Source organism: Myripristis murdjan, chromosome 19, assembly GCF_902150065.1.
Source record: "Myripristis murdjan chromosome 19, fMyrMur1.1, whole genome shotgun sequence".
Lineage (NCBI taxonomy): Eukaryota > Metazoa > Chordata > Actinopteri > Holocentriformes > Holocentridae > Myripristis > Myripristis murdjan.
The window spans coordinates 16609693-16635823 of record NC_043998.1 but is presented as its reverse complement, the minus strand read 5'-3'; the positions used below and the strand labels follow the sequence as shown (position 1 = coordinate 16635823).

Sequence of the window (26131 nt, the reverse complement as noted above, 5' to 3'; positions counted from 1 at the left end):
TGTGAGGCTGTAAATCTCTGTGAGACTGCAACAGCGACTGAAGGCTCGAAATAACCCTAAACTTGAATTTGATAAATGCAAGCAAACCTCAGCATTTGTGAAGCTGCAACTATCAAATGGTACACTGATTTAATAAATTGTTAAAATGATTAAATGACTCATCGTTTCAGCACTAGATTGCAGGTGATAGGATGAGCCCTCGAAACACCAGGTCACTCCCCCTAATCAAACCGCCCCAAACCAATTCTCACTCTGACCTGCACACATTGCTGTGCGGCTGGCAGGGACTGAGGAGTCTCAGCAAGCCCCTGCCGGCAGCCTGCCTATTTCACTCGGTGATCACATTGACCATTAGAGCAGGCATTTCCTCCCTCTCCTCGAAGCCTGCCAGCCAGCTATCATACAGGCCGTCACGCAGAGCTGTCTGCATCCTCTCCATCCTGTCTCAATGAGCCCTCCGTTCTTATTCGCCGGCCGTCTCCATGCCCCCCGAGTGCTCCGCTCAGCCATTTAGACGCTCATTTGTGCCGGTAGCCATCTGCACTTTTAATGCCAAGAAAGCATCGGTGGGTTATATTGCCCGTCCCCTGCTATGGGACACTGTCTGCATGTTAGACTTATTTCTATTGTCTATTGCTTTATGCGCTGTCCGACAAATAACATTTCTCCTTGGAGGCTAATGAAGCGATGCTATTCTGTTGAATGTTACCCATTCTCCACACAAGTTGCTGCACCTGTTAGACACAGTTCTTATCCTTGCATGATGATTCCATTTTTTTTTTTTTTTCTTGGATGGAGCAGAGGCTTGGCTGTCAGTCAGTTTGACTGGAAGCTGTAGCAGGAAACTGGATTTAGACAAAGCACTGTGCACGGTTGGCTGTGAACTCCCTTACACACACACACACACACACACACACACATACACACGGGGAAAGACGGGCAGGGAGTGTGATGGAATGTGGTCAGAATAGTGTGACCGTTGCCATGGAGACAAGAGGAGGATTTCCCTGCCAAGCTGAACCTTTCCTGTCCCACTTGACTCTTCTTCTTCTTCTTCTTCTGTTTCCACGACAGCCTCAGCCCGTCTCTCCCCACCTCCCACAGCTCAGACCACATCCAGGCGATAGTGCACAGCTCTTAAAGGTCACACTATAGTCTGCCTATGTCACAACAACACACTCGACACACTCCCCCCAGGGATTAGACAGGGCATGCTGTAGTTGTGAGTGCGTGTGTGTGTGTGTGTGTTTGTGTGTGACTGAGCGAGAAAGAGGGAGAGATTTAAACTGAGAATATACATGGTTGGTGAATGTGGTCAAGTGAATGCTTGGCACGCTTACCTATCTGGATGATGTGTGTGTGTGTGTGTGTAGTCTTGCATATTGTGCTGTGTAAAATGTGTATGATGCAATATAGATGTGTGTGAGTGTGTGTGTGTGTGTGTGTGTGTGTGTGTGTGGGAAGCTGCTGCAGACAGCACAGTTGGCTACACATGAGAGCGAAGTCAAACTCCCACCAGGTTAATCCGTTCATACTCTAGGCAACCCTGAAACACAAACACACACACACACACACACACACACACACACACACACACACACAGAAATACATATACACATGCAGCTTCCACCCATTAAATGTCCTTACAGTGACAGCTCCCTCCCACTCTTTCTCTCACTCTGCCAAGCCAGCCAGGCTAACACGCTTTAAAAGTACACAGTGTACCTGAGCTGACAATACACACACACACACACACACACACACACACACATGCGCGTACATATATCTTCAGAAACTCTTGAACCATTTTAATGTTTTCTTTTCCCCTGGTTTCTAACCCAGCTAGTACACACACGGCTTAAGGCCAACCTCTGACAGCACAGAAGACCCAAAAACCTGGCGGGTTGACACAAAACACACCAAACACACACACACACATCTGAGAAGCTCTGTCATACCTGAGGAAGAGCAATGCCAGTGGCTGTGAATAGCGCGGTGTGCAGCCAAGCATGAGGAGATTTACTCCCTGCATCCCCTCTCACTCTGTCGTTTTGTCTCTCACACACACACACACACACACACACACACACAGACGGGGACCCACTCAGTCATCATAACAACTTGGCATCTGGACCGCCACCCCAGGACAGAAACACACACACACGTGCACACACAAAGGGATGGTGCAGCGGAGCCACATGCACAAATTATCAGTCATGCGTTGACACCGACTTCACCATCAGTGCCATGAATTCATCTGAATTTGCACCATGAGAGACACAGGGCAAGATGAGACACAGGACAGAAAATTAGCAAGGACAGAAGACATAAAACATGGTAAAGAAATCGAGGCAAAAAGACAAAGTAAGGAAAGAGAGAGAGAGAGAAAGAGAGAGAGAGAGAAAAAAGGTGACTGGGAAAGAAAAGAACAGACAGGCAGAGGTAGGGGTATAAACAAGTTTAGATTGAAATTTCAGACTGACATTGGCCTTTTATCAAAAGTCATGTCGTGCAACTGATATGATAAAGGTGGCTCACTGTTTGACAAATATACACTACTCGTCTGCAGAAAATATATCATATATTTCTTTTTCACAAACTTAGTTTTTGAAGTTTCAGCTTCAGTTCAAGAATGATCTGATCCTCTAAGAGTTGAGAAAACTCTCCAGCTTCCAGGGCTTCTAAAATCCTTTCAAAGCCCACTGGATAAGCTCAGAAACCCATCGTGGTCAAGCTTAGATCAAAGTTGTTTATCTCAGTTGCTGAAAAGTTGACATTTTGGAGAGGGGTTTTCATCAGGCACTGGTGATGGTCTAAATGTAGGGCGAAACTGAATATTAGCAAGTTTGTTTGTTTTTTGTGTGTATGTGTGTGTTTTTTAGCATTAAAATCTGTCAAATTTAAAGACATTCAATATCAGCATAGATATCAGCAGTTTCAGTGCCAATAGATAAACATTTTGGCAACTGACTCAAAAACTTATCAGTTGAAGCTGGGGACACAAAGGCAAAGAGACTGTGTGTTAAAGGAGGTTTGCCATAGTTTACACATAACTATGTGTTTCCTCATCAGAGGGAGTAGCACACAGAATGTGAAAAAAGTGGTGGAAAGTGCTCTGTGGCTCTTGGAGGAGCTCCAAGAAGGGGGAAAAAACTGCCAAGTGACATCACTTGGACAAGTGGAGACTACAAATTCAAAAATAGAAGCCTGACTCAGTGGAAGCTGAGGTGGAGGGCAAGTGGATGTGACCTGGAGTGTGGGGGGGCATGGAGTGTGGGCATTGCCAAGTTGCAAAGGACGATATGCAAGTGACTGGCATTTTGGGTAATGAGGTATCCATGGCTTGTGGATCTTGTAAGACAATAAAGGGTGATATTTCTCTGGCTCTGATCTTCTTATTTTCATCCTTTTTTTGTTTTGTTTTTTGTTTTTGAACATCTTTGCAGCATCCTCCAAGTTTACTAGAGTGCGCCACTACAGCGGTGAAGCACCCATATAACAGGCGACTGAGTGTGTTCTCTGTTCAGGCTGTGTGTTCTGTCTTTTGTCACACCGAGCATCAGCTTTCGACTGGTGACAGACTCTACAGGACCCTCTCCACTAAATCACCGGCGTCTGCAAGCAGATGTGAGGCCGCCTTGGTGCCTGAACAGAATTAACAGCCTCTCCCCTCAATCAGCCACTGACACCTATTATATGCTTCATCAGCTTATGTTGCATTGAAGATGAAAGATAATTCTTGTAAGAAATAGTCGTAAAAATTAAGTCAAGTCATTATAAGTCAAATATGTCAAGGAGTTCAGGCGTTTGATGGTAAGATGTCTTGTAAAAGGTCTGACATCTTACCCAATCCATACTCAAGACAGTGTAGACCCCACAGACTGACTGGCCCTGAGCAAACCTCCTGTAGACCCAACACGACACACACACGCCAGCTTTGCCTTCAGCACACATCTACCAAGTCTCCATACTTGGCTGTCTTCCTGACGCTGGCTTCCTTCAAACAATCCTCCCGGAGGACACTCACCTCCAACATGGCCAGCTGTCTCGATGTTTCAGACATCAGCAAAAAGTCTGTTCTAATGCTGTATTCACCTTGTGTCCTCAAAAAAAAAAAAAAGCCACACAGGTTGGCATTGCAGGATGTCAGTCAACTGCTGTGGTGTAAGTGCCTTGTCCTTAAAAGGGCATTTTGATAAACGAGACGTGCAACAACAGTCCATTTCTTTTCAAAACGGCTTAGAGGTCATATTGTGCAGAAAACATTAAATAAGATTCCAAAGGTACATGAACAGAAAGCAAACGCAGGAAGCTGGAGTACGCAAACTGAACCAAAATGTAGCTGCACATCTTTTTCTCCACAAAAAGATTTCAACAAGATGGTCAGTCTGAAGAAGAAAGATCTTGATTATTCATTGCTTCGTTGTAGTTGGAAGGCAAAATGACAGGAACAAGAGTAAATCATACATCGCTATATCTCACTGCATCCAGTTTACTAGATATTCCACTGAGCAGTTTGTCTTCATCATCACAGCAGAAGCAGAGGGCAAAATTTGGGAAAGTTCGAAATCTGTCACTGAGTTGTGCTCTCTTCTGTGAAACCCAGCAGCTCATCTAAAACTGTTATTATCTTTTCAAATACTATTTATTTCTCATTGGTGTATCCCAGACCCAGAAACATTCTACAGTACACTGTAGAATGTCTCAGGCTTTTACAAGGCACTGCTGATAGACAGGGTTACAACTGGTATATGGCATGACAGTCATCTGATGGGTTTTGTCCCGGAGACATGAGACTGACACACAAGATTCAGTTTTGTTGCTGGTTTGCTTTTAGCAAGATCAGATTCTTTTTTTTTATTTTCTGCTCAGTGTCAAGCACAGTGAGAAATAGCTACTTCTGTGAATCAGTCATTGTTCTGCTTTTAGACCTCAGCATATAATAAATGCCCTAATACAGTATTCCATCAAAAATGGAGAAAGCTGGGAGTTGTAAGATGATAGGTGAGAAAATGAAGGGGGTTCTTGGGGATTTGTTTAGAGGCTCTCTCTATCTGCTCCTTCTACTCTTTTAGACAAGCACAATGCTCTCTATCTGAATGGTGAAAATACAAAATGTTACTAACAGACCTGAAGAGATAAGATTGGCTCCAAGTAGCAAATTGGCTGTGGGATAGCTGACATAAGGCCTGGTTCCAATTTTTACTAAGGGGCACTGAACACAAGCTTGGGGGAAGCACTAGCCATAGCTATTGCTGCTGCTTGGAGACTATTAAAAACCTGTCTGAAACCCCATTGGTAAAGCTTGAAATGTATTTAACTCCAGGAGCTTTGCAAAAAGGGAAAAAAGTGCTGTTTTCAGTGCCCCTGGGATCATGCAACACCACTTTCTGGTGTAAATAATCAGAAAAAGAAGTCACCACTTTAAACAAAGATCCCCTGTGGACAAAAAGACTATGCCAGGATCACAAGTAACCCGTAATGAATTTGAGTTGCAGCAAACTATGTGCAGGCTTCTGTGCTCCTGGCTCAAACATTCTGAGATGAAACTATTTGGACATGGTTATGGACTGCAGTATTTTAACAAAACTTGATGCAACTGATTCACGGCATCATGAAACCTCATAGAGTTTGGAAAAAACAGGGCAAAACAACATTTGTTAGAGTTTACATATGTGTCAAGCAGAATAAGCAGTGATATTCAGTATATTCATACTATATCAGTGAAACACACTGATACAGTGATCCCCCATACATTTTTCTGCATTCTTTTTTCTAAATTTCTTACATGCTACTGAAATTAAACTAGTCCTCATTTTGCTGAGGACCCCCTGGAAGCCCCTCAAAGACACCAGGGGACATCATTCACGTTGCGGTATACTTGCAGCCTATCCATCTGACCGGGATAATGAAGCAGAAGCATGTTCAACATGATGCATCAACACAAATTCCCAAAAATGTGCCATGTCAAAAAAGCAATGCACATCACTTGGAGGAGCTGCAGTATTCAATGGTGTGTCCTGTGTGATCATGGCCTAGGGTGGATATTTGATGGCTAGAAGTTTAATATCATTGACCAATGTGTCCTATGAACATAAATGAACTAGGCTTTCCACCGATCTGAATCGGCTATATCGGATCGGACGATATTTTGCATTTTATGCAGTTTATGTGATTGGCTGTAATGTCTTAATTCGGCGATCCGATCAATGACGTCATTGTCGTGTTGAAACTTTTTGCAGATGCTCCTGTTGCATTATTTTATCTGTCTCATTTAGTCCGAAGAAGTTCCACACCACCGCCATGTTAGTTTTGAGCCCTGTCACTATGCGACGGACAATAAAGTTTTTTGAATCTTGAATCATTTGCTGTCGGATTCAAACAAACATGTCGGTGGTGTGGGACTTCTTCAAAGTGTCTGAGACAGATAAAACTCAAGCAACACTACAGTACCTCTGTCAGTTTGGGGCAGGGCAAAGACTGTTAAACATTGGAAAAAATGCTTAAGAATACTTTTGTTGATACTCAGTAAATGGTATATACAGTAAATAAGTTATTTAAATTGACATATTGCTCCCTCATGTGATCGGATCGGTGATCGGTTTATTTAAACTCACTGATCGGTGATAGGTGATCGGCTCAAAAAAATCCTGATCGTGTAAAGCCTAAAATGAACATACCATACTGTCAAGACATGCTGTCTTGTAGTTAAACCATTTCTGTTGAGACCTTGGACCAGGTTTCAGATGGTCATAGATTAGTAAGCAGTCACTCTGGAAACAGCCCAATCTAGTGACCCAGAGAACTACTAGCCACCGTCTGTGTGATTAAAGACTCCAGGACTCCATGAGAGGTGTTTCATTAGGCCGTGCACAAACACAGCATGCCAGCGTCAGAAAGTGACAGAAACTTCAACTTTATTTCCAGATCATCACAGGAACTTATTAACCCATGCAGGTCCCAAGGGGAACTTGGAAGCCTTATATGTTACATGTGAAGGTATTAGCAGCTGGAACATAAGGCGCTGTTACATCACACAGTGGAGGAAGTCATGTGCATTAGCCCACATCTCATTTCATGCTACAGTAATATATGTACACAGACATATGCCATTTTTTAATGACAGCAGAATGTGATCTAGCACAGGGAGTAAGAGATGCTTTATCTATAAGGGAGGAAAAAAAACTGAGATGGGGGAGGAAAACAGAAAAAGAGAGAGGCAGCAAGCAAAGACTATTTGATGAGAGTGGGAGAGACTAAGACAGATGTCAGGAGATCCTGCGATAGAGGAGAGGGTGGACTTCAGTATCAGACTAGCTGTCCAAGTACACATCAGTTTTGTTCCCTCAATATTCACCCAGTAGTGCTGTGCCACCACAGCATGAGAAAATGTTAAATTAAAATAAACATTGCAATTTAGTTTTATTATAATCTAAAACTAAAAAAGTAGTCCAAATGATTATAATTATATTATGATTTTTTAAAAAGTGTTGTACTAGAACTATAATAATATTTACAATAATGCCATTTTTGTATAATGCCATATTTGTCAATATTAAAATCATGGAAAACTGGTATGTTAACAATATTGCAATATTTCACTGCATTTGGATGTGTGCTGTTGAAAACAGTTGCGCTAACATCAGAAATCAAATAATAAAATAATTTTGTTCTTCAAATTCGGAAGAATGACTGTCAATGACTACATTAAATAAACCAAGACTATCCACTTGGCCATTATCATGCAGTTCAGACAAAACTGTATTTCACAAACTATTTCACAAATAAAACAATGGCTGAGCTCAGTCAGGGTCGGTTAAACGTCCTCTACATCTCTGATCAGATCACTGGAATCATTCACAGTCTGCAAAGATCAGGAGTGTGGAAGAACATCAGTCTGTGTGTGAGTGCATGTGCTTGCACGTGGGCATATGTGTGCGTGTTTGCTGGTGTGTGCGATGCATGTGCGCAGTCTTATCTGTTCAGCGAGAGCTTTATTTACCGAGCTGAGATGTGGATAAGCGCAGAGCGACAAGCACAACTAAAGCAGACATACAGACAAGCAAAGATAAGACCACAGGCAGAGGATCGTATCTCCAACAACGCCACTAAAGCCCTTCGCTGTCAGCTGTATCCTAAGTACACATGCACCTCCCCCATACCATAATGCATGTATGGACTGGCACATGGACTGGTGGAATTACTGGAGAGACGGCTGGATGGATGGATGAGTAGATGGATGAGTAGATGGATGAATCAATGGATGGTTAGATACATAGAAATACAGATGGTCAAGATGTATAGAAAGGATGAATGTGAGGTAAACCTAAAAGAAATGAGTACATAGGTGAATCTATGAAGAATGATGATGATCCTATATGGTGAGACAAAGAGATGGAGAGGGAGAAAAAGCAAGAGACAGAGAGGATAAGTGACCAATGCAAAGCATTAGGGTCCAGCTGGAAAGCACTTTCCTGTGACCGGATCCATCTAGGGACCTTAGCCACAGCTGTCAATCAAGCCACCTTACCAGGCTCTAACTGGTCATTGGGCTTAGCAGGTCATTAGCAAAGAACAATAGAATCAGTTCCTACCGCGCGCACACACACACACACACACACGTGCACAGACACAGGCTGAGTGAAGAGAGGGACTGAGATGAGAGATACAGAGGGAAAAGGAGTATTGGGGGGTAATAAGGCAGCGGATTGAAGCAGGGGAGGTCAGAGGTCACCAAGGAGAAGTGTCAGTCTAGCTGCACGCTGTCTAAAGCAGTGCTAATCCTCCTATGCACTAACTGCAATGTTGTTACTAGGTCAAGTTAGTCCCTCTATTTCAGCCCCTCTCTTCCCCTACCTCGTGTCCTTCCTCTCAACCTGCTGACTTTTTTGCAAGTCTCTAAGGTCTTGTTAGGAAATCCCAGTCTTTTGTTTCACGTCTTCAAAAGATCCCTCTCTTATCTTAAAAGCCACGACCGTTCTTTCTTCCCCTTTCCCTCTATCCCCCTTGTCTCCTCTTACCAATCCAATTTCCTCTTTTCCCCGCTGCCTTCATCCTTTCCTCCTCCCTCTGCGGGACGTGAGGAAAAGACGTGAGTGTAGTGGGTGTACGAAAGCACTAATCTCCTTTTAGAAATATACACGAATTGTGTCTTCTTACAGTTTATCTCCTTCCAGGAATCCCTCCAACTCTCCCTTGTTTTCCTTCCATATCCCTGAAATACCTCCAAGTCTTCCCGCCCCCAAGAGTCTCTCACCCAAATACCAGCACCCAACAGTCCTCGATGCTTGCCACAGACACCTAAGGGCTTTAACACATGGCCCTGCCGCCATCGCATCCACTCTCCTTGACTTAAGAGCACTCCAGAGGGAGCCAGCCAAAATAACCCCTCTCTTTGCTTGTCTGATTCTACGGGTGCAGCACAGACAGGAGGACTTGAAAAGTTTTCTGCTGCATGCCATGCAGGAGAGCAGCGTAAGTGGGGCAGACTAATAAACATGACATCAGAGCAGCCCTGACAGAGGGTTTCATGCCAAATATTACAATAGGACATTTGAATTGTTGTATAACATTATTAATATTATAAGTTTATCCAAAAAACTGTGCGTGTTGCATGCGTTTTTGCACGGTAAAAGTTATTACATTAAACCATCATTCAGCACTGCTGCCATGCTGTAGCTTTGTTTCTTCCACTTTACATTGACTGGAAATTCCCTGCAAACTCAGAGACAATGTCCTTTTAATGTAAATGCCATGTGAATCTCTGAAGGTTCTCCTTTTAATGCAAATGTGTCCCATAAAGCACCCCAATGAGATGCACTGCATTATAGGAAAAAGGCAACATTTCTGTAAGAAATTGATGACGTGATGTCTCAAATAGATTCACAGAAAATATTAATTCTGCTCAAACTGGCAACTTAATATTTCAGTGACCACACTAACCTACAGTTCAGCTTTAAAGTAACTAGCTGCGAACTGCTGATGGTGTTTCTGTAACTTGACCGTGTCAACAAAAATGAACAGACGCGTAATGTAAATTCATGTAAGACATGTAAGTTAATAGAGCAGGAAGGTGCGTAGATCACTGGTTTTGGAGTGAATGCCCTCAGCCATGAATGTCATTTACCTCTTTTGAAACTCACTTTTAAACTATTTCCACAGACTTGTAGTTTGCCATAAACTCTTACATTATATTCTGTGATGTAATCTTAAAATAGATGTTTTTCTGATCTGTAATGCCATCTGATAAACTCTGTGCTGAAGAATTCCACTTTCTAATATCACTTAAAATGTCCAGATAAGTATGTAATATCTGATTCGTCTGAGCGACTCTCACAATGGCTAAAAGGATATGTATTTCGTGAACATGATTAAAAACGAACGCTACAAATCATGCATAATTACATTTTGTAAACCATTAAAGCATTTAATGAGTTCAGAGTGATCTTCAAATCACACAGGAACAATTCTGCTCTGGAAACATAACCAATTTCAAGCTGTGGTATTTTTCTCATTGACCTTTACTTCCAAAACTGCCAGCTCACCAGCAATGAAGGAATGATGTACCCACCCACTTTCCCACTTTCTATACATCAGAGCACAGGGTCAACTACAGGGCAGCATCCTTGGAGGGGGTAGGGATTCATCGTTTTGCTCAAGGACACTTCAGCAGAGGATGTTTGCCTACATGGGGTCTTGACCCTGGGTCCTCTAGTTCAAGGCTAGTGTCATGACTTACAATACACTCTGCAACCCATGTCAAATATGCTGCTATTATCCTTTAATGCAGGTATCATTACTAACAGCTGGGCTTTAGGTTAAATCCTTTTTCAGGGAGAAAAAAAAATGTCTCTTATATTTACATATAGCAGGTTATCTGATGCCACAGACTCCTATTTTAGTCTAATCTCTATACATAATCTAGGCAGACCTCAGCCTCACCCCTTAACACCCACATACTTCCCCACACTCTCTTGGCGTGCCTGGCACATCTGGTCAGCTGAGATTATGGCATCAGCATGGATGTTCCTGGGCAACGGAAAGCATGGTACATCTACCAACTGGAGCGGAAGAGGGAAATGAAAGGGAAAAAAGGAATACTTCATCCAAAAATGGTACATTTTGTGTCATTCTCGCAATCATACTCACCATGAGTTGTCTTAAATGTCTGACAAATGTTTGACTGCGTGCCTCATGGAGAGAAAATGTTCAAATACAGTTGGTTGGCAACTTCAACAAACAACAGGAAAAATTATACAAAAACTTTTCAAATTCTTTGTTTAGCATAATCCAGGTCTTGACTCTCTAATCATTGTTCAGCATGCCCCAAACATTTTGGTAGAAAAGTTGAGAGCTGCCCCTTCAATGCAAATTGATCCCATTCCAACCGAAAGATTTTAACAGTTTTTTGGGGGGGACTTTCACTATTCAAAAGGTGTATGATTACAAACTTCTTTTCAGACATTCAAGTAAACTCAGAGATGAGTAAATGGTAAAGGAAATGTCAAGTTTTTGGGTGGAATATTCCTTTAAACAAGTGTGTCAAGGGAACAGAGATGTGGTAAGACTGAGCTAGAACGGAGACAATGGTGGGATAAAGGGATAGAGGAGCAGAGAAGGGAAGGCAAGGAAGGACAGCAAGTCAAGGAAGGACAAACACACACACACACATGCACACACGTGCACACACACACACACACACACACACACACACACACACACACACACACACACACACTCTCGGCAGAAAATCATGCAGAAGTGCTAGAAAGACTGCATATCTTCTTTAGAGCCTCTACTATCAGCAATCCTGACCCAGCACTGATCAAACTATATTACTGCATAATAGAAAAATTAACCACGATTTATCGCAGCAATTACAATCAAGAGCAATGTTTCCGCATGATCACTGGGGCTGTAATTGATTTCAACCACAAAAAAGTGCATCAGGAGTTTCGGGTGCTGCAATGAACAGAGAAGCCTGGTGTCTCACAGTGAATTAAAATAGCAAATAAATTATATGAGGTGAGGGTCTAAACAGTGTGTGTGTGTGTGTGTGTGCGTGCATGTTTAGATTATCGTGAGATGGCATGAAGTGGCTCGTTCACCACAATTAAAGATGGCCAACGCGGCAACTGGAGAGGAAGAGGAGGCAGTGATTGGATTCAAAGTAAACATGTGCTCTGCTGGTAGCTGGCTAATGTGACTTACAGGGCAACCTCCTCAACCTCAGAAGTTTATCTCGGTTTTCAACCCTGTCTCTCTTTCATTTCACTGCTCACAAGACCCCCCTCCCCTGCCTTCCTCCATCATTTGCTCTTTATCCTTCATCACTCTTACACTGTTTCATATTTGTTTTCTCCTAATGGTGCTCATCTTTCAGCATTTTTCCTCCTCTGCTCTCAACCACTTTGTCTCTTTCAGTGTATCTGTACATTTCAGAGACAAATGTAAGATTTTTTTTTTTTTTTTTTTTTTTTTGCAATGCTACCCAGAATTAAAATTTAAGGCCAATTCAAAAACCAGATAAAGAAACGGGGCAAACACAGCCTGTTTCTGTCTGAATATACAGTAGCTAATGCATGTTCTGAAACCAGTGTGGTCATGGAGCATAAAAACTGCAAAAATCACTTGCCTCTTTTTTAACTGGATGAGGGTCTTTTAATTCTTGATAAAAATCTAAAAATTAGATAACTTATCTGAAGACTTTTTTGTTCATTTCATGGACCCAACACCATCCTGGTATTTTTTTCTCCTTCATCTCATTTTCCTTCTCTTCTTTCTTGCTTCCTTTCCTCCAGTGATACATGTGTGTTTATGGGTGTGTGTTGCCAGCATGCACGTGACTTCATGTGTTCAAGTGTGCGCGGCACTGTTTTGGTTGCATATGGAGAGTGAGTGTATGTATATCTGTGTTTGGCCCTGTGTGTGTTTGTGTGGTGGTCTGTGTGTGCTCCACCAGCTGCCGCAGGAAGCGGTGCTAGTCCTCGAGAGGGTGGCGTCCAGTCCCCAAGAGGGTGTGTGCATGTGTGTGTGTGTTTAGTGCAGTCCTGGATCATCACATCTCAACCTAGCCAAGGCTGCTGCTGCTGCTGCCGCTAATGGCCTGCTGTTCTCACCGCATCTGGATACACACATACACACACACACACACACACACACACCATCTCCTTCCTCTCTCATTTACGCCTTTCCCATCTCTCCCTCCATCTCACTCTCTAAGGCTCAATAAAGGCTCGTTAGGAGAAAAACTGGATCTGTCGTTTCACTCTGACAGACTTGCCCCGGAGGGTCGTCTTTCTCTCTCTCTATCTCTGTCTCTCAATCCCTCTCTTTCTCCCTCTCATTCACACACACACAGAGTATCGCTCCCTCCGCGCCTCCTATGCATAAATGTCTCTCTTCCATAACTATAAACACCCCTCAGTCTTCAGAAGACCTCGGTTTCTCTCTCAGGTGCAAACTAAAACCTCAGCCACTGACTCTCTTTCACTAATAAAGACATGCTGTTCTCCACTTGGGAGTGCTCAGTAACAGTAACTCTTTGTTCTGCTGTGTGTGTCTATTTCTACTTTTTCATCTTATTAGTCCCAGTGGTGGTGTTGAGACTCTTCCTCTGCTCACCACCCTCTTTCTTCTCCTACTTCCCCTATAGGCTCTTTAAACCTTGCTAAATGATTGATCTTCAGCTCTACCATTAGCAGATATTATACCAATGGCCTCAATCAGGATGAGGCAGTACGATTTGCAATTAGGTCTGACGCATGACATGGCAATTTGGTACATTACACTGGAGAAAACACATTCACAAATGGGTGTGGATGCACCAACATGTGCATTAACACCTCCCTGTAGGCAATTATTCCGGTAGTTTTCAGAACTCAAACATTAAGACTTTCACCACCCCTTTAAAAAAAGCACACAGAATCGAGGTGAAAACTGATTTTAAAAAATAATTAAATTAAATTAGATTAGAAAAAAAAAACAGGCTTATTTCTGAATGACCATAGACAGAAGCTATATTGAATTTTCAACAACAAGAAACTGTAAAGGGGACAAAATAAGAAAGAGGAAACCAGAGAATGTGTATTAAATATACATTATATACATTTTAAATATTCATAATCCACTTATGTCCACTTATGTTTATTAAAGAATGTGCTATTAAAGCCTGTTCTGTATTAACCTAAGGGTAAAAACGCATGCTGACTGGCCTGTAAATGTAAAGTATATAATGTAATACAATATAAGGAAATCAAACAAACACCACTGCTGGTCCCAGTCACAGCTGTTAGTGAAACAACACAATGCATGTAAAGAATCTGTCGACACATATACTTAATTTAATACTGGTATCAAATTAAATATTAAAAAAAAAATAAACCTGGTGAAAAAAATAAGACCACTAAAACCTGCATTTAAGACATTTTAATACTTCTTAGGACTTGTGGATATCCTGCTGCACTACAATAACTGCCATCCGCTCCAGAGAGTTTCCTGGGATTAGCATGACAGTAACAAGGCCCAGCATGTGACGGGCCCTGGCTGGGTGCGATAGTACATACATTCCTCTGAATGAGACACACATCCTGATAACAGCTCTATCTGGCTCGCTCTCGCTCTCCGTCTCTCTCCGGGGGTCTGCCATGGCCTGATGTGACTGCAGCTACCGTCTGATACCGCACAACTCATCTATATTTCAGTAGGGCCCTGTGAATGTGTGTGTGAGCGAGAGCCAGAATATGTGCGTGTGGGCACACTGGGCAATTGCAGCTTTAATTCACTGGTCTAATTTCACTTAGGGACTGGACGATTAAACTAACACTGAACTCAGAGGTCTAACACAACTGTAATGGTGAGGCTCTGTGTGTGTGTTTGTGTGTGTGCACCCTTGATTTAAAGCTACATTATGCAACACATGGGCGGTCAGTGACAGGTAACTGTTTCAATAATTTGAACTTCAATACCCTGAAGTCGTGTAGCCTGATGTCAGTAAACTGCACACAGCACACTCAGGTTTATCAACCAGCCAGTGTGTGATGTTTCACAGCAAAGGAAATCAGAGAGATGACAGAGGGAAAAGATTTAACACTGGTCAGTCCAGCTCTCTCTGCATGGACAGAGTGATTGCTCACTGCTGATTAGAGAACAGTTCTGATTCAGTTCTAAAGCTGCAAAATATCCATTATTTTATCTGATCTCAAAAACAGGGGATAGGACACTTTTCTGCTGAGTCCCACACTGTCTGCCAGATGAGATTGGTGCATTTTCAAATAAAAATCTTTTCTACAGCAGGTTTAACCAGGTTAGTCGCCCTGAGATTACAATTTCTTTAATCTCATGGCTAAGTAAACATCAAAATAAACATGCAAGATTCAATATATGAAATAAATATGTTGTCCTTCACCAATCGTGAATATTTGACATGTGAATTAATTGAGAAATTGTGAGCCTTTTTGTGATATGCAAGCCTACTCCCATGCCCCTTTTTGCCAAGGGGTGTGAAAAGTTGGCTTCTTCTTCGGCCCAAATTTGGTGGAAATCCAAGTTATGCTACTGTGTGATGCACAAATGAACAGACACACCAACTCATAGTCTCCCCTCCCTCTTCATCGGGTGAGGGACAACAATGAACAAAGGCAAAATGCAGTAAAACAAAGTGAAACAACATATAAAATCAATATACATTCAAAATAATATTTTAAGAAAATGAAGAAAAATGGCAATGTTTTGCACACACTCTCTATCTTCCACTAGACCCAAAAGGTTCAAAGTGTCATTGCAAGTTAACTCATAGTATAAATGTAATTTAGGTTTTGAGAAACCACAAGAAAATCAACAAGCGGTAAAGTAGACAGTTTTGTTGATGCACTGCAGAGCATTCTCTAAATGTTTCAGCTTCCAAGTTGAAAATGCTTGAAAAATGTGGCCATGGGAACTGGAAATGTTAAGGCCGTTTTCTATCTGGAGTCAAGTGTAAGTCTGACTCAGACTGACAGATGTCAAATACATTAACGGACATGCTATATCAGGGTTTGGCAGGGCGACACACACACCCGCACGGAGGAACTGAAGTATCAGAGTCGAGATTTAGACAGATAAGGCATCGAGATGTTAGAAAAGGGCTTGAAGGTCAGCTAATGCCTGTTGGAGATAGCTGAGAGGTTATTACACTGCAGCTTGGAATAGAGGAGAGGAGAGGAAAGGAGAGGAGAGGAGAGACTAAAGCTGACCTTTAAACAGCCGCACTTGAACCAGCCAACACCCCAGGCACTGTCCCAGGCTGTGTGTGTGTGTGTGTGTGTATGTGTGTGTGCATGTATGACTGAAAACCTGCTGGCACTCCAAGACACCAATTGGAGAGTGATTCCATGCACATCTATGTACATGTGCATGGATTCAACTTGATTTTGTAATTTCAAGGTTAGGGACCGATGACGCATTAGTTTGTCAAGATGACGCAGATGCACACTTCTGCACACACAGAAATGCACCACCCTGAATACTTACCTTATGTGGAAGAAAGAGGGAGTTGACTGTTGCTTGCAGACTGTTGGTGTCTGGGGCATCCCTCTGGCCACAGATCACAATCTACCGGAGAAGAAAAAAAACAGAGAAGGGAGTGAGCCGATAAAAAAAAAGAGGAATAGAAAAGAGAGAGAGAGATAACAAGAGGACATGAACAGAGTGAAATAAGAAGGGGAAAGGGAGACAACTAAGAGGAGGGGAGGGGGAGTGAGACAGCAGGAGAGGTCAGTGCTCTATTTGTATCAGTAACAAGGGAGGCAGGTGTTTTCTCTGGGGTCGCCTCACCTGGCCTCGACCCCGAGCTTGTTACCGCCGCCCTCTTCCCCTGAATTGTCCTCCACAGGTCACATATGATGGACAGAAAACTAACTATCCCCCACGACCCCTCTCCCTCTCGCTTTCTTTTCTCGTGCTTCTCTGTTCCTCTTTATATACACAGCTTCAGGCTAAAAGTTTGTTTGGAGTGGCCATGAAACTTGGAGGTGAGTTGTGCTGTGGTTGGCTATGCTGCTTTCAGGCCAACTGAGGGTGTTAATATTTCAAGACTGATTATATAAGCCGGGGTGTAAAGCTCAAATAACCCGTGAGCACATGACGGCTGTTAAAAACCCGAAGAAAAATGATTTGTCAGGGGGATGTCCTTGGCTAAGTGTGAATATATGTTCACACAATTCAATCGCTGCTTGTTTAAATGAGAGTGCTGCATAATAAGTGGTTTCCAGGGGCGATCATGGCACTTGGAGCTTCCAACTTAAACCACAGTCTGAGCGCAAGTTAAGATGAAACTTTTATGATCAGGATGCTGTAACAGCCATAGAGACAGGATACAAAACAAGAAACACAATAAAAAAAATAAGAGCAGTGGAACACACTGGTGCAAAAAAGAAAGATGAACATTGTACAATTGTCAGCAATTATGCATAACAAGGCCTACGCTGTCTTTGTGTAGGTTGGACTCTCTGAAACAGCCTAGAAATGGAGACATTGGAAAACACCACAGGGTGGATGCATTACATGTCTTATCAAATTACAACTTGGACCGGAAACACTCACTGGGATGCTAATTTCAATGTCAACTATGGTTTTTCACTGTAGCTTAGAATTTAAAGACATCCAACAATAGAAATATTCATGCCAAAACCAAAGACATTAAGCAAAGCTGTCATATTCAGCTTCAGACTGAATTTGAAGCAGTCATTTTGTACCCCCCTGTGTTTTCCCATTCTTCTGGAAAAGTGATTCAGCTGGAGGCTCCAAACCATTTCGGTGGTCTATTCTAGATATTGTGGATCTGGTATAATGAGATAAATACATCACATATCTGTCAGGCAAAAGATACAGAAGTATTCGCTGCCGTACCACAAGACTACAGAGCAGCTTCTTCCCACAGGCTGTGAGACTACTGAATGCACCATCTGCACTTCTCCATGTTTAATAATTTTATTTTCTATACCACATTTTAATTTCATTATACAACCTGTTGTATAATGACCAATAAACTTCCTTGTATCCTTGTATATCTACAGAAAAAGAGTTACTGTAGCAATTAGTGTATTGTTGTTACTGTTACAGTGAGTTAAACATCATAAGCACCAATATAGAATGGAAGATTGTGATTGTGGGGCTATGGGAGTGTGTTTGAAAGGATAAAACACATATATTAACACCTGCCTTGACTGAGATACATTACTAGTCAACGTGTTTGCATGTGTGTGGTCCAACCTGTTTGAGCGTGTAGTGCTGGGCCATGAGACTCCGGACCATGTCAGGCAGGGCGATGGGGACCCTGGTGAGGCGATCGGAGAAGGCGGCCAACAGCTGCTGGGACCTCTGGAGCCACTCCTGCCTCCCAGTGTAGTGGGACAGACGCAGGAGGTTGGATGCCGACACCGAGTTGGCACTGGGCTCCGCTCCGTCCTGATCTGAGAATCACATACACACAAGACACTGTCAGGGGGCCTTGCTAGTTGAAGTCTTACGCACACACACAGGTTTTGGGACGGGGGGACACACCCAAAAACACCATTACAGTGAAAAAAAACTGTTTTCTGTTCTGATATTTTCCCAAGGTGTCGCTCAGCATCCGTGAATCACTCAGATAATAGAGTTGTCATCACATGAAAAATTGCTCTTTTGAGTTAAGTGATGTTGCGTATCATCAGGAGATGACACATGCCCAAAAAAAACATTAATTCAAAATATGCCAAGAAGAAATATACATTACGAGCCCAAAAACATTTTTCTTCAATCTCCCTGTGAATGCTAAGTGAAGTGTAGTTTACTCACCTTGCACTGAGAGGTGTAACACTTTGATTTAAATCTCTTAGCAAGCGAGCAGTTCTGCATTGGAAGCTCCTTTTCCATATTGCAAATCCTGCTCATTCATCTTTACACGTGATTAGAATCCTAGCAATCCGCAAACAGGCAGCATCATCCCGGGAAGCTACGGTAAGTATGGTGCTGAAAGCTATTCACCTACAATCATCCATCAGATCTTCTTTTTGTGTCTCTATCCCCTGCTTCAAATACTTCACATTCATTTGGAGAATGCTTGTCTGCTGTTTTCCTGAAGAACTATTGCACTGTGCCGCTTGTTTGCCATTAGCCCACGTCTCCTTCTGATCAGAGGAAGGAGCTACGAACTTGGCTTGATGCAAAATTCATACATTTCTGCACTCCATTCCTTTTCTCAACACATCATCAATGAGAAGCCTAACATGCACTGAGGGAAGCTAATACTGTGCATATTGCTCGTTTGCTACTCGATTTCAGTACAGTGCTGAACAGGGATTTTTCTTGTGCCTATTCCAAAGACCCAAAATATTTAAAAAGGCAATACAACAGCAGCTTAGTTTACACTGTGCTGGAGATGCAGGAAAGCCACAGGCAAGATCCACGGCTCTAACCAGGCAAAACCACAGCGCAGAGTCAGAACAGTGGCCGAGTGCCTAAAATAGGACCGGATCACAGCAGATATCATCTTCTGTGTTTTCTTCTCAAAGGAGGGATAAATTTGAGATTAATGTTGAATGTGACGCCTCAGACCCAAAACATTAGGCTTTCCTTGAAAATATGTCAAGCTAACAAGAAAGATAACGCACTAATAAGTAATCAGGCGCCCACTACGCCTTCCCATCATAAGACAAGTGTCTCCTCTGGCCAGAGTTGTGATATGTGCTGCGACGTGATGGTTCAAACAGATGACCTCATGACTTTGTCCTGTTAAGTGATTGGTCCTTATCTCCTATCAGTGCCCAATGAGAGCCTGGAGGTGATCTTCTCATGACCTGCGACCTCACACTACATGTCTGCTTCTCAGCAATCCCCTGACACCTGTGACTGTGTGCGTGTGTGTGTGTGTGTATCATAGAGAGAGAGAGAGACAGCTTAAGTACACACACTCACCCAGGGATCTCTACTGTACTTGCCCCATATTTTAACAGCAAGCATGAATTTGCAATCCCATAAAGACACAACTGAACAGCCATGCATGACAGAACTTTAGAAGTAAACTGATTTTATACAACGGTATGTCTCTACTCTCCCTGAGCCCCATAGCAAAACACACACACACACACACACACACACACACACACACACACACACACACAAAGCGCAAGTCCGCCAGATTATTTCACATTTTACATCTGGCTCTCCTAACAGAGCTCCATGAGAGGAGTTCATACACACACAAGGCAGTGACAAAATTGCTTCAAAACAAACTCTAGCATACACACACACACACACACACACGCACACACACACACACGCAGACACACAAACAAACCTGTGACAAACAAAAACAAACTCATAACACATAGAACTGCACACAGAGATGAAAGATAAACCTAGAAGCATACACTCCACTTGGCTTCCACCAAAGCTGTATCATTAAAAAAAAAAAAAAATGTCAATACCAATATTTCTGAAATGAAGCTACAGAGCATTAAAGGACCGCACCAGTGATTTTGAATGTTTGGCCCTTTTATCCCCTTTTTACATTGCAGCAAACCATTTTGCAAATCATGATAGTACCCATCAATTCCCTCGATTTTCAAATCTGAATTTCTGGTTGAAACACCCACCTTATAATGTTCGGCTTCTATTACTAATACTACTATTTTCCAGCAGAGAGACTAGAAAGCTAATGTGGTGGAATTTATTACAGTGAATACTGGTGAGAAGAAAGTTTGAAGTCTCTCAGAGTTCATTTTCATATCACAGAGGAATGAATAGAAATCAATGGCTGGATAAAAGATAGGGAAAACTATGCTGGAGTTCTAAAATACGACTGCAAATTCAATTCAAACTTTATTTCGGACTGCGCCCTGGTGGCCCACCCATGCAGAGCGCGTACCGTGTAATACTAAAGCTATGCCGAAATGACCCAGACCCTTTGCAGCATGTCATGCCCTCTCTTTGCCCTGTCTTTCCTGTCTCTCCCTACTGTGACTGTCTAATAAAGCAGAAATATTGAAGAAATAACAATTAAAAACAAACAAACAAAAAAATGTATTTTGGACCAACAAGAAGGCCCATGCCATAGTACAAAAAAGAAAAAAAAAAAAGAAAAAAAATGACATACACGACAAAACCACAACAAGTCATCATTCTGTTTCACAACAGTTCATATGTAGGCTATTTCACCAGTGTTTTCAGAGCCTGGATGAGTAGTGCGAGCAGCTTTTCCTAGGGCTGGTTAAAGCCTCTGTGATGCTGTTCTCTGACTCATCCAAGCGACACATAAAATTGTACATCAGATGTTTTAGGAGCGCCTCACATGCACAAACGCCAGAGAACACAACCGGTTGTGGCACTATGCCATCTGGGAACCTGAAGCAGCAGCCTCATAGCCTCAACGTAAGCCACCATGAGCTCCTGCATGCTGCTTTTCCTGTAGCTACATGAGAGATGAGCTCTATACACAAGTGTCCCGAAAGCTCTAAATAATGAACAATTTATATTGACAGAACACATGCTAAACCTATGAAGCAGCATACTGGCCTGGACAATAAATTTCTTTCATCATTCAAATCATCGACCAAGGTATTTTATTTCTTTGTATGTCATGAGAGGAATATCGCACACGTGAAACAGAAAAAACTAGCATGGTTCTTCTAAAACTTTGTGCTGCTTATAATTTGGCTATCATGCCAGAAACTATTCAAAAACTGTATGGATCCTGGTGTAGCGGGAAAGCCTCTGACAGCACTCAAAATCTCCACTGAAATCCAGGATGATGACATGTGAAAATGTGGCCAGATCCAACTTTTATTAAAAAGCCAATATCAGCCAGATATGTTGGCAAGCTGATATATCGCTTTAACCCTACTCCACACAAACACACACACACGCAGAGGAGTGTGGCAAGGCTGTAAAATGTAGAGTGGCAGCGCCGTGTGGTAATCCGTCTTGCGGTGACAGCCTGTGCTGCTGGGACAGGCGTCCACACTGCGGCGGCAGTAGCATCACTAATGGGCTTCAACCCAACGCCGCGCCACCGCCATAATGGCACAGTCAGTCCTCTCAGATGAGAAACCTCTCACACGTCACCTCCGATAAACACACACAGATGCAGGTGTGTGACGGCGCACACAAACACGCGCCTACACAGACACACACACCACCGTCGTCTCTAATCTGTCAACAGGCTGCAACAAGAATAACTATTAGCTTTTTCCCTTTTTCCCCACACCCATCTGTGGTATCGCACTCCTGTCTGAGCTATTTTCACCAGGCTATCTGTCACAGACTACTGACTGTGAGGGTATGTGTGTTTGTGTCCACCCTATTTCTGTGGACAAAATATATATATATATATATATATATATATATATATCTGCTACCTGGAACATCCAGACTGACTCTGATATTAATGGCATTCTCAAATTTCAAATTTTCTACCTTATACAGAGTTGCAAGTGTTGAAAAACCGACACATTTCAACTGTTAGTCGACAAGCTGGACTATTTTTCTTTCGACTTGCTGTGATTCATGCAGCTTGGAGGAGTTGCAAGGTTGTGAGATATTTTCTTTGCTATGTGCCTTATACAGAGATGCCATTTAACAAAACCCTGAAAAAAAAAGAGAGAGCAAAGAGAGAGCAAAGTCGAGTACGAGATCCATTAGGATAGGAAAAGGACACGCTAATGACAGCGCATAAAATGAGAGAGAGAGGCAGTTGAGTGGAGATGAAAAGAGAATGGGTAAACAAAGTGAGAGAGACAAGCCACTGCAACCGTTTGCTATCAGAGAGGGAGAGAAAGCTTGGCAGCAGAGAAAAACTAAAAGGAAAAAGACAAAGACTGGAGCCAGGCTGGAGACTGTGGTCTGACAGATCAAAGGTACGTGTCAGTGTGTCTGCATGGTGGCAGCTTCTCTGAACTGCCAGCAGCCAGCAACTGGGAGTGGACCGGCAACTGAAGAAGGGCTCCGTCACATGACAAGGTCAGATCTATCATTATTCCATCCCTCCATCTATCCAGTTGTGGGGTCACAGCATCTAAACTGCTGGTATGACGCAGTTGTTGCATTCAAACCACGTCCCAACAAACAGCCAGCAAAAGAAATATCTACCCTATTTGTTGAGAAAAAGGCAAAAAAAAAAAAACCTGACCCTCCAACATGACTTACAACAAAAACATGGATAAAAAGGTTGAAAAGTCACAGAGTCACACAACACAGCCTGGCCTCAGCAAAAGACATTGTACTATATAAGCACAGGGCCACATTCTGCTCTCAAAGAGACGTGGAGACAGAGCAGTGCTTCCTCTTGCAGAACAATAACTCTGAAGAAGAAACTTAAACATCAGTAAATTGTGTTGCTTGATATTGTTGGCTTTTTTCATTTTTCTTGCAGCAGACGACTGTCCAAATTCTACTGAAAGGTATAAGTGGTCATCTGTAATCATAGCACGAGCACTGTATTTACGACTCCATCTCTGGATTCACAGTTTAGGTAGACAAAGAACAACTGAGGGATTTCAAAATGTTGAGTGGGCATTTGATTTGCAAAGACAGGGATATTTCTATATATAATTCTGAAAACCTTGAAACATTCTTGGACCGCTTGATGCTGCTGATGTCATGTTGTCAGGGTTGCAGCATGAAATGATATTTGTTGTTTTGCCTTTTTAAATATGCACTTATGTCTTTACTGCCAATGGCGTACCTTTGAGCTGAAATTAAAAGAGAGGATTTGTTTGACATGAGGGCATCAGAGGACACCGAGAGGCAAAGTGAGGCAGAGAGCAGGACGGGGGTGAAGTGAAGATGTGAAGAGAGTGAGATGAGAGGAGGCAGAGAGGGTTTTCTGATTCCCACTGTACATCGCCCTGGCTGTTTCAATCTGTCAGAGGCAGATGGACTGCGACATAGAATGAAGTCAGATTTGACAGGTCTGGTGATCAAAGGTAGCTGAGGAATTAAAGCAGCAGTCTTACTGCGCTTCTGTGATGGAAAAGTTCAAGCTGTGGGAGTGAACGCGGGCTGCCCTGTACTAGAAGTGGACAGAGGAAGTCAACATTGCTCTGTTCCTCTCCTCTATCCTCCATCCATTCCTCCCTCCCTTCTGGTTGAATTATGGCAGTATGGTGGAAGTGGCTAGGATATTACATTAGTTGGTTCCATTCTGTTGAGTTTGGGGTCAATCGATAGAGCGCTGGGTGGGAGAGAAATGGATAGATGAATAGATGAATACATGATTGCACCCATCCATTCATGCCCCTTTGCTTGACTCAATCACCATGTTAGAGCCATAGCAAAGTGTTGATATCAGCAGTTTGCCAGCGGCAGAAGTCTGAATCCTGTAGCTATCCATCTAACCTAGCTACCCATCCATCCATCCATTACTCAACTCGTTTGAACCGCAACAATATGCTGCTGCAGCAGCAGCCGTAATCCTTCAGCTAACCATCCATCCATCTCTCCTTCCCTTCATCTCCCGACCTGTTTGGACCAATCAGCAGGTTCACTGCAGCAGAAGCCTCAATCTCTTATTTATTTTCTATAGCTAAAGAGGCTTTCTGAAATTAGTCACCTCTTACCCAGCAGAGTATCACCGAAGCACAGATGGTCCAAAATGCTGCACCCAGACTTCTGACACAAACAAGGACGCGACAACATATTGGCCCTATTTTAGTTGTCAGTACATTTCAAGATAGATTTTGAATTTTTAGTGATCATTTTTAGTCACTTTTTGGACTAACACCTGGCTGTATGTCTTGGCTTTGGACCCATAAGTCTCAGTGAGCACTATTTGGGCTGTTCCTCAGTCGAGGCTTAACAGTTATCATGACTGAGCTTTCTGTACTAATCTACCTAATGAGACAAGGCTCATCAATTTAATGTCTTCTATTATAATAATTAACTATGGGTTTTTTGAGACTTGCTGGTCAGTATCCTGTTTTATCTTATATGTGATGCCTTTATCTAGTGAGCACAATTTATTTTGTCAAGGATTTTGTAACTGTGTTTTGTGAGGGTGATGCAATCATTATAGATCCATACTTCATTTCATTAATCTCTCTCTCTGTTCATTAACTGATCCCTCACCCTCCTTGAGTTGCAGCAGAACGGTGGCGTCACTGGGGTTGCTGCAGAAGTAACCTCCACCCTGAACGTCCCAGAAGAGCATGTCCTGCTTCAGCTGCAGCTCCTCGGCCCACTGCAACCACTCTGTCTGCAGCGTCGCCTCATACAGGTCCAACAAGCCACAGACAACAAAGGCATAGTCGTCCAGAAAACCAGAGATAGGCGGCGATCTGGAGAAAGAAAGAGGTAGAAAGAGGAATGAGAGATCGAGAAATGGGAGAAGAGAGAATGAGGACATATTTGATCTGGATTTCTTTGATAGATCAACGCCGGCAGTGTTGAGATGAGCGACTGTTTTTGTGAACTAGTTCAAGCTTGTTGTGTTTCTTCCCTTAACATTTATAGCCCACATGCTTGTTTATCAGCCCCAAAGTAAAACAAACTGCAGTTTCTACCCGGAGAGTAGAGAGTCCCAAAGGAATTGGCTGCAAGTGGCACAACAAAAAGCTTGGAGAACTTATTTGGGACATTATAAAACTGCTCTCCAGTTTAAATGGTACACTTGGTCGGTAATGGGTCTCCCCACTGTATTTTTCTCAGAGCGAGATTATTCCTTTGGCTTCTTGTTTCTCTATAGTGCCTGTCATGGAAGGCATCAGAGGCATGTACACACTCAAACAGAGAAATGTGCACACGGTCTTTGAAGTTTCAAGTGAGGCAGTGCAGCGATTAGACAAATCTGGCAGAGTTGGACCCTCCTACCTCCTTCTAGCATCGGTGTGCCACCTTTTCCTTCATATGTCACTCTATCCCCTCCCCTCTAACCTCCTGAGAGGAGCTTTGTGCCCTCTTCAATCCCCTTCCTTCATCCTCTTCTCTCTTTATACACCTATCTTTTTCACTGTCACTTTGCAGCCTTCACTCTACCTCTCTCTTTCTTCATTTCCAACTGGCGTCTCCACCCACACGTCCATTATACTTGGTGCTTCCTTTGTTTCCATCCCTCTCTGTCTTCTTCATAACACACACCCTGTAATAAAGGTTACTTTTCAGTAGAGTGTGATAGAATAAG

At 42.8% G+C, this 26131-nt stretch overlaps 1 protein-coding gene across 4 annotated transcripts in view; it reads right to left on the bottom strand.

Moving 5' to 3' along the window:
* Positions 1–26131, bottom strand: part of spata20 (spermatogenesis associated 20) — a 49255-nt gene that overhangs the window by 5779 nt on the left and 17345 nt on the right. For all 4 annotated transcript variants that reach the window (XM_030078058.1, XM_030078059.1, XM_030078060.1 and 1 more), the window contains exons 13-15: positions 25081–25289; positions 18250–18449; positions 16510–16590 (exon numbers count right to left, since the gene is read on the bottom strand). In XM_030078058.1, the coding sequence (XP_029933918.1) occupies positions 16510–16590; positions 18250–18449; positions 25081–25289 (490 nt within the window). The remainder of the gene's footprint in view (positions 1–16509; positions 16591–18249; positions 18450–25080; positions 25290–26131) is intronic.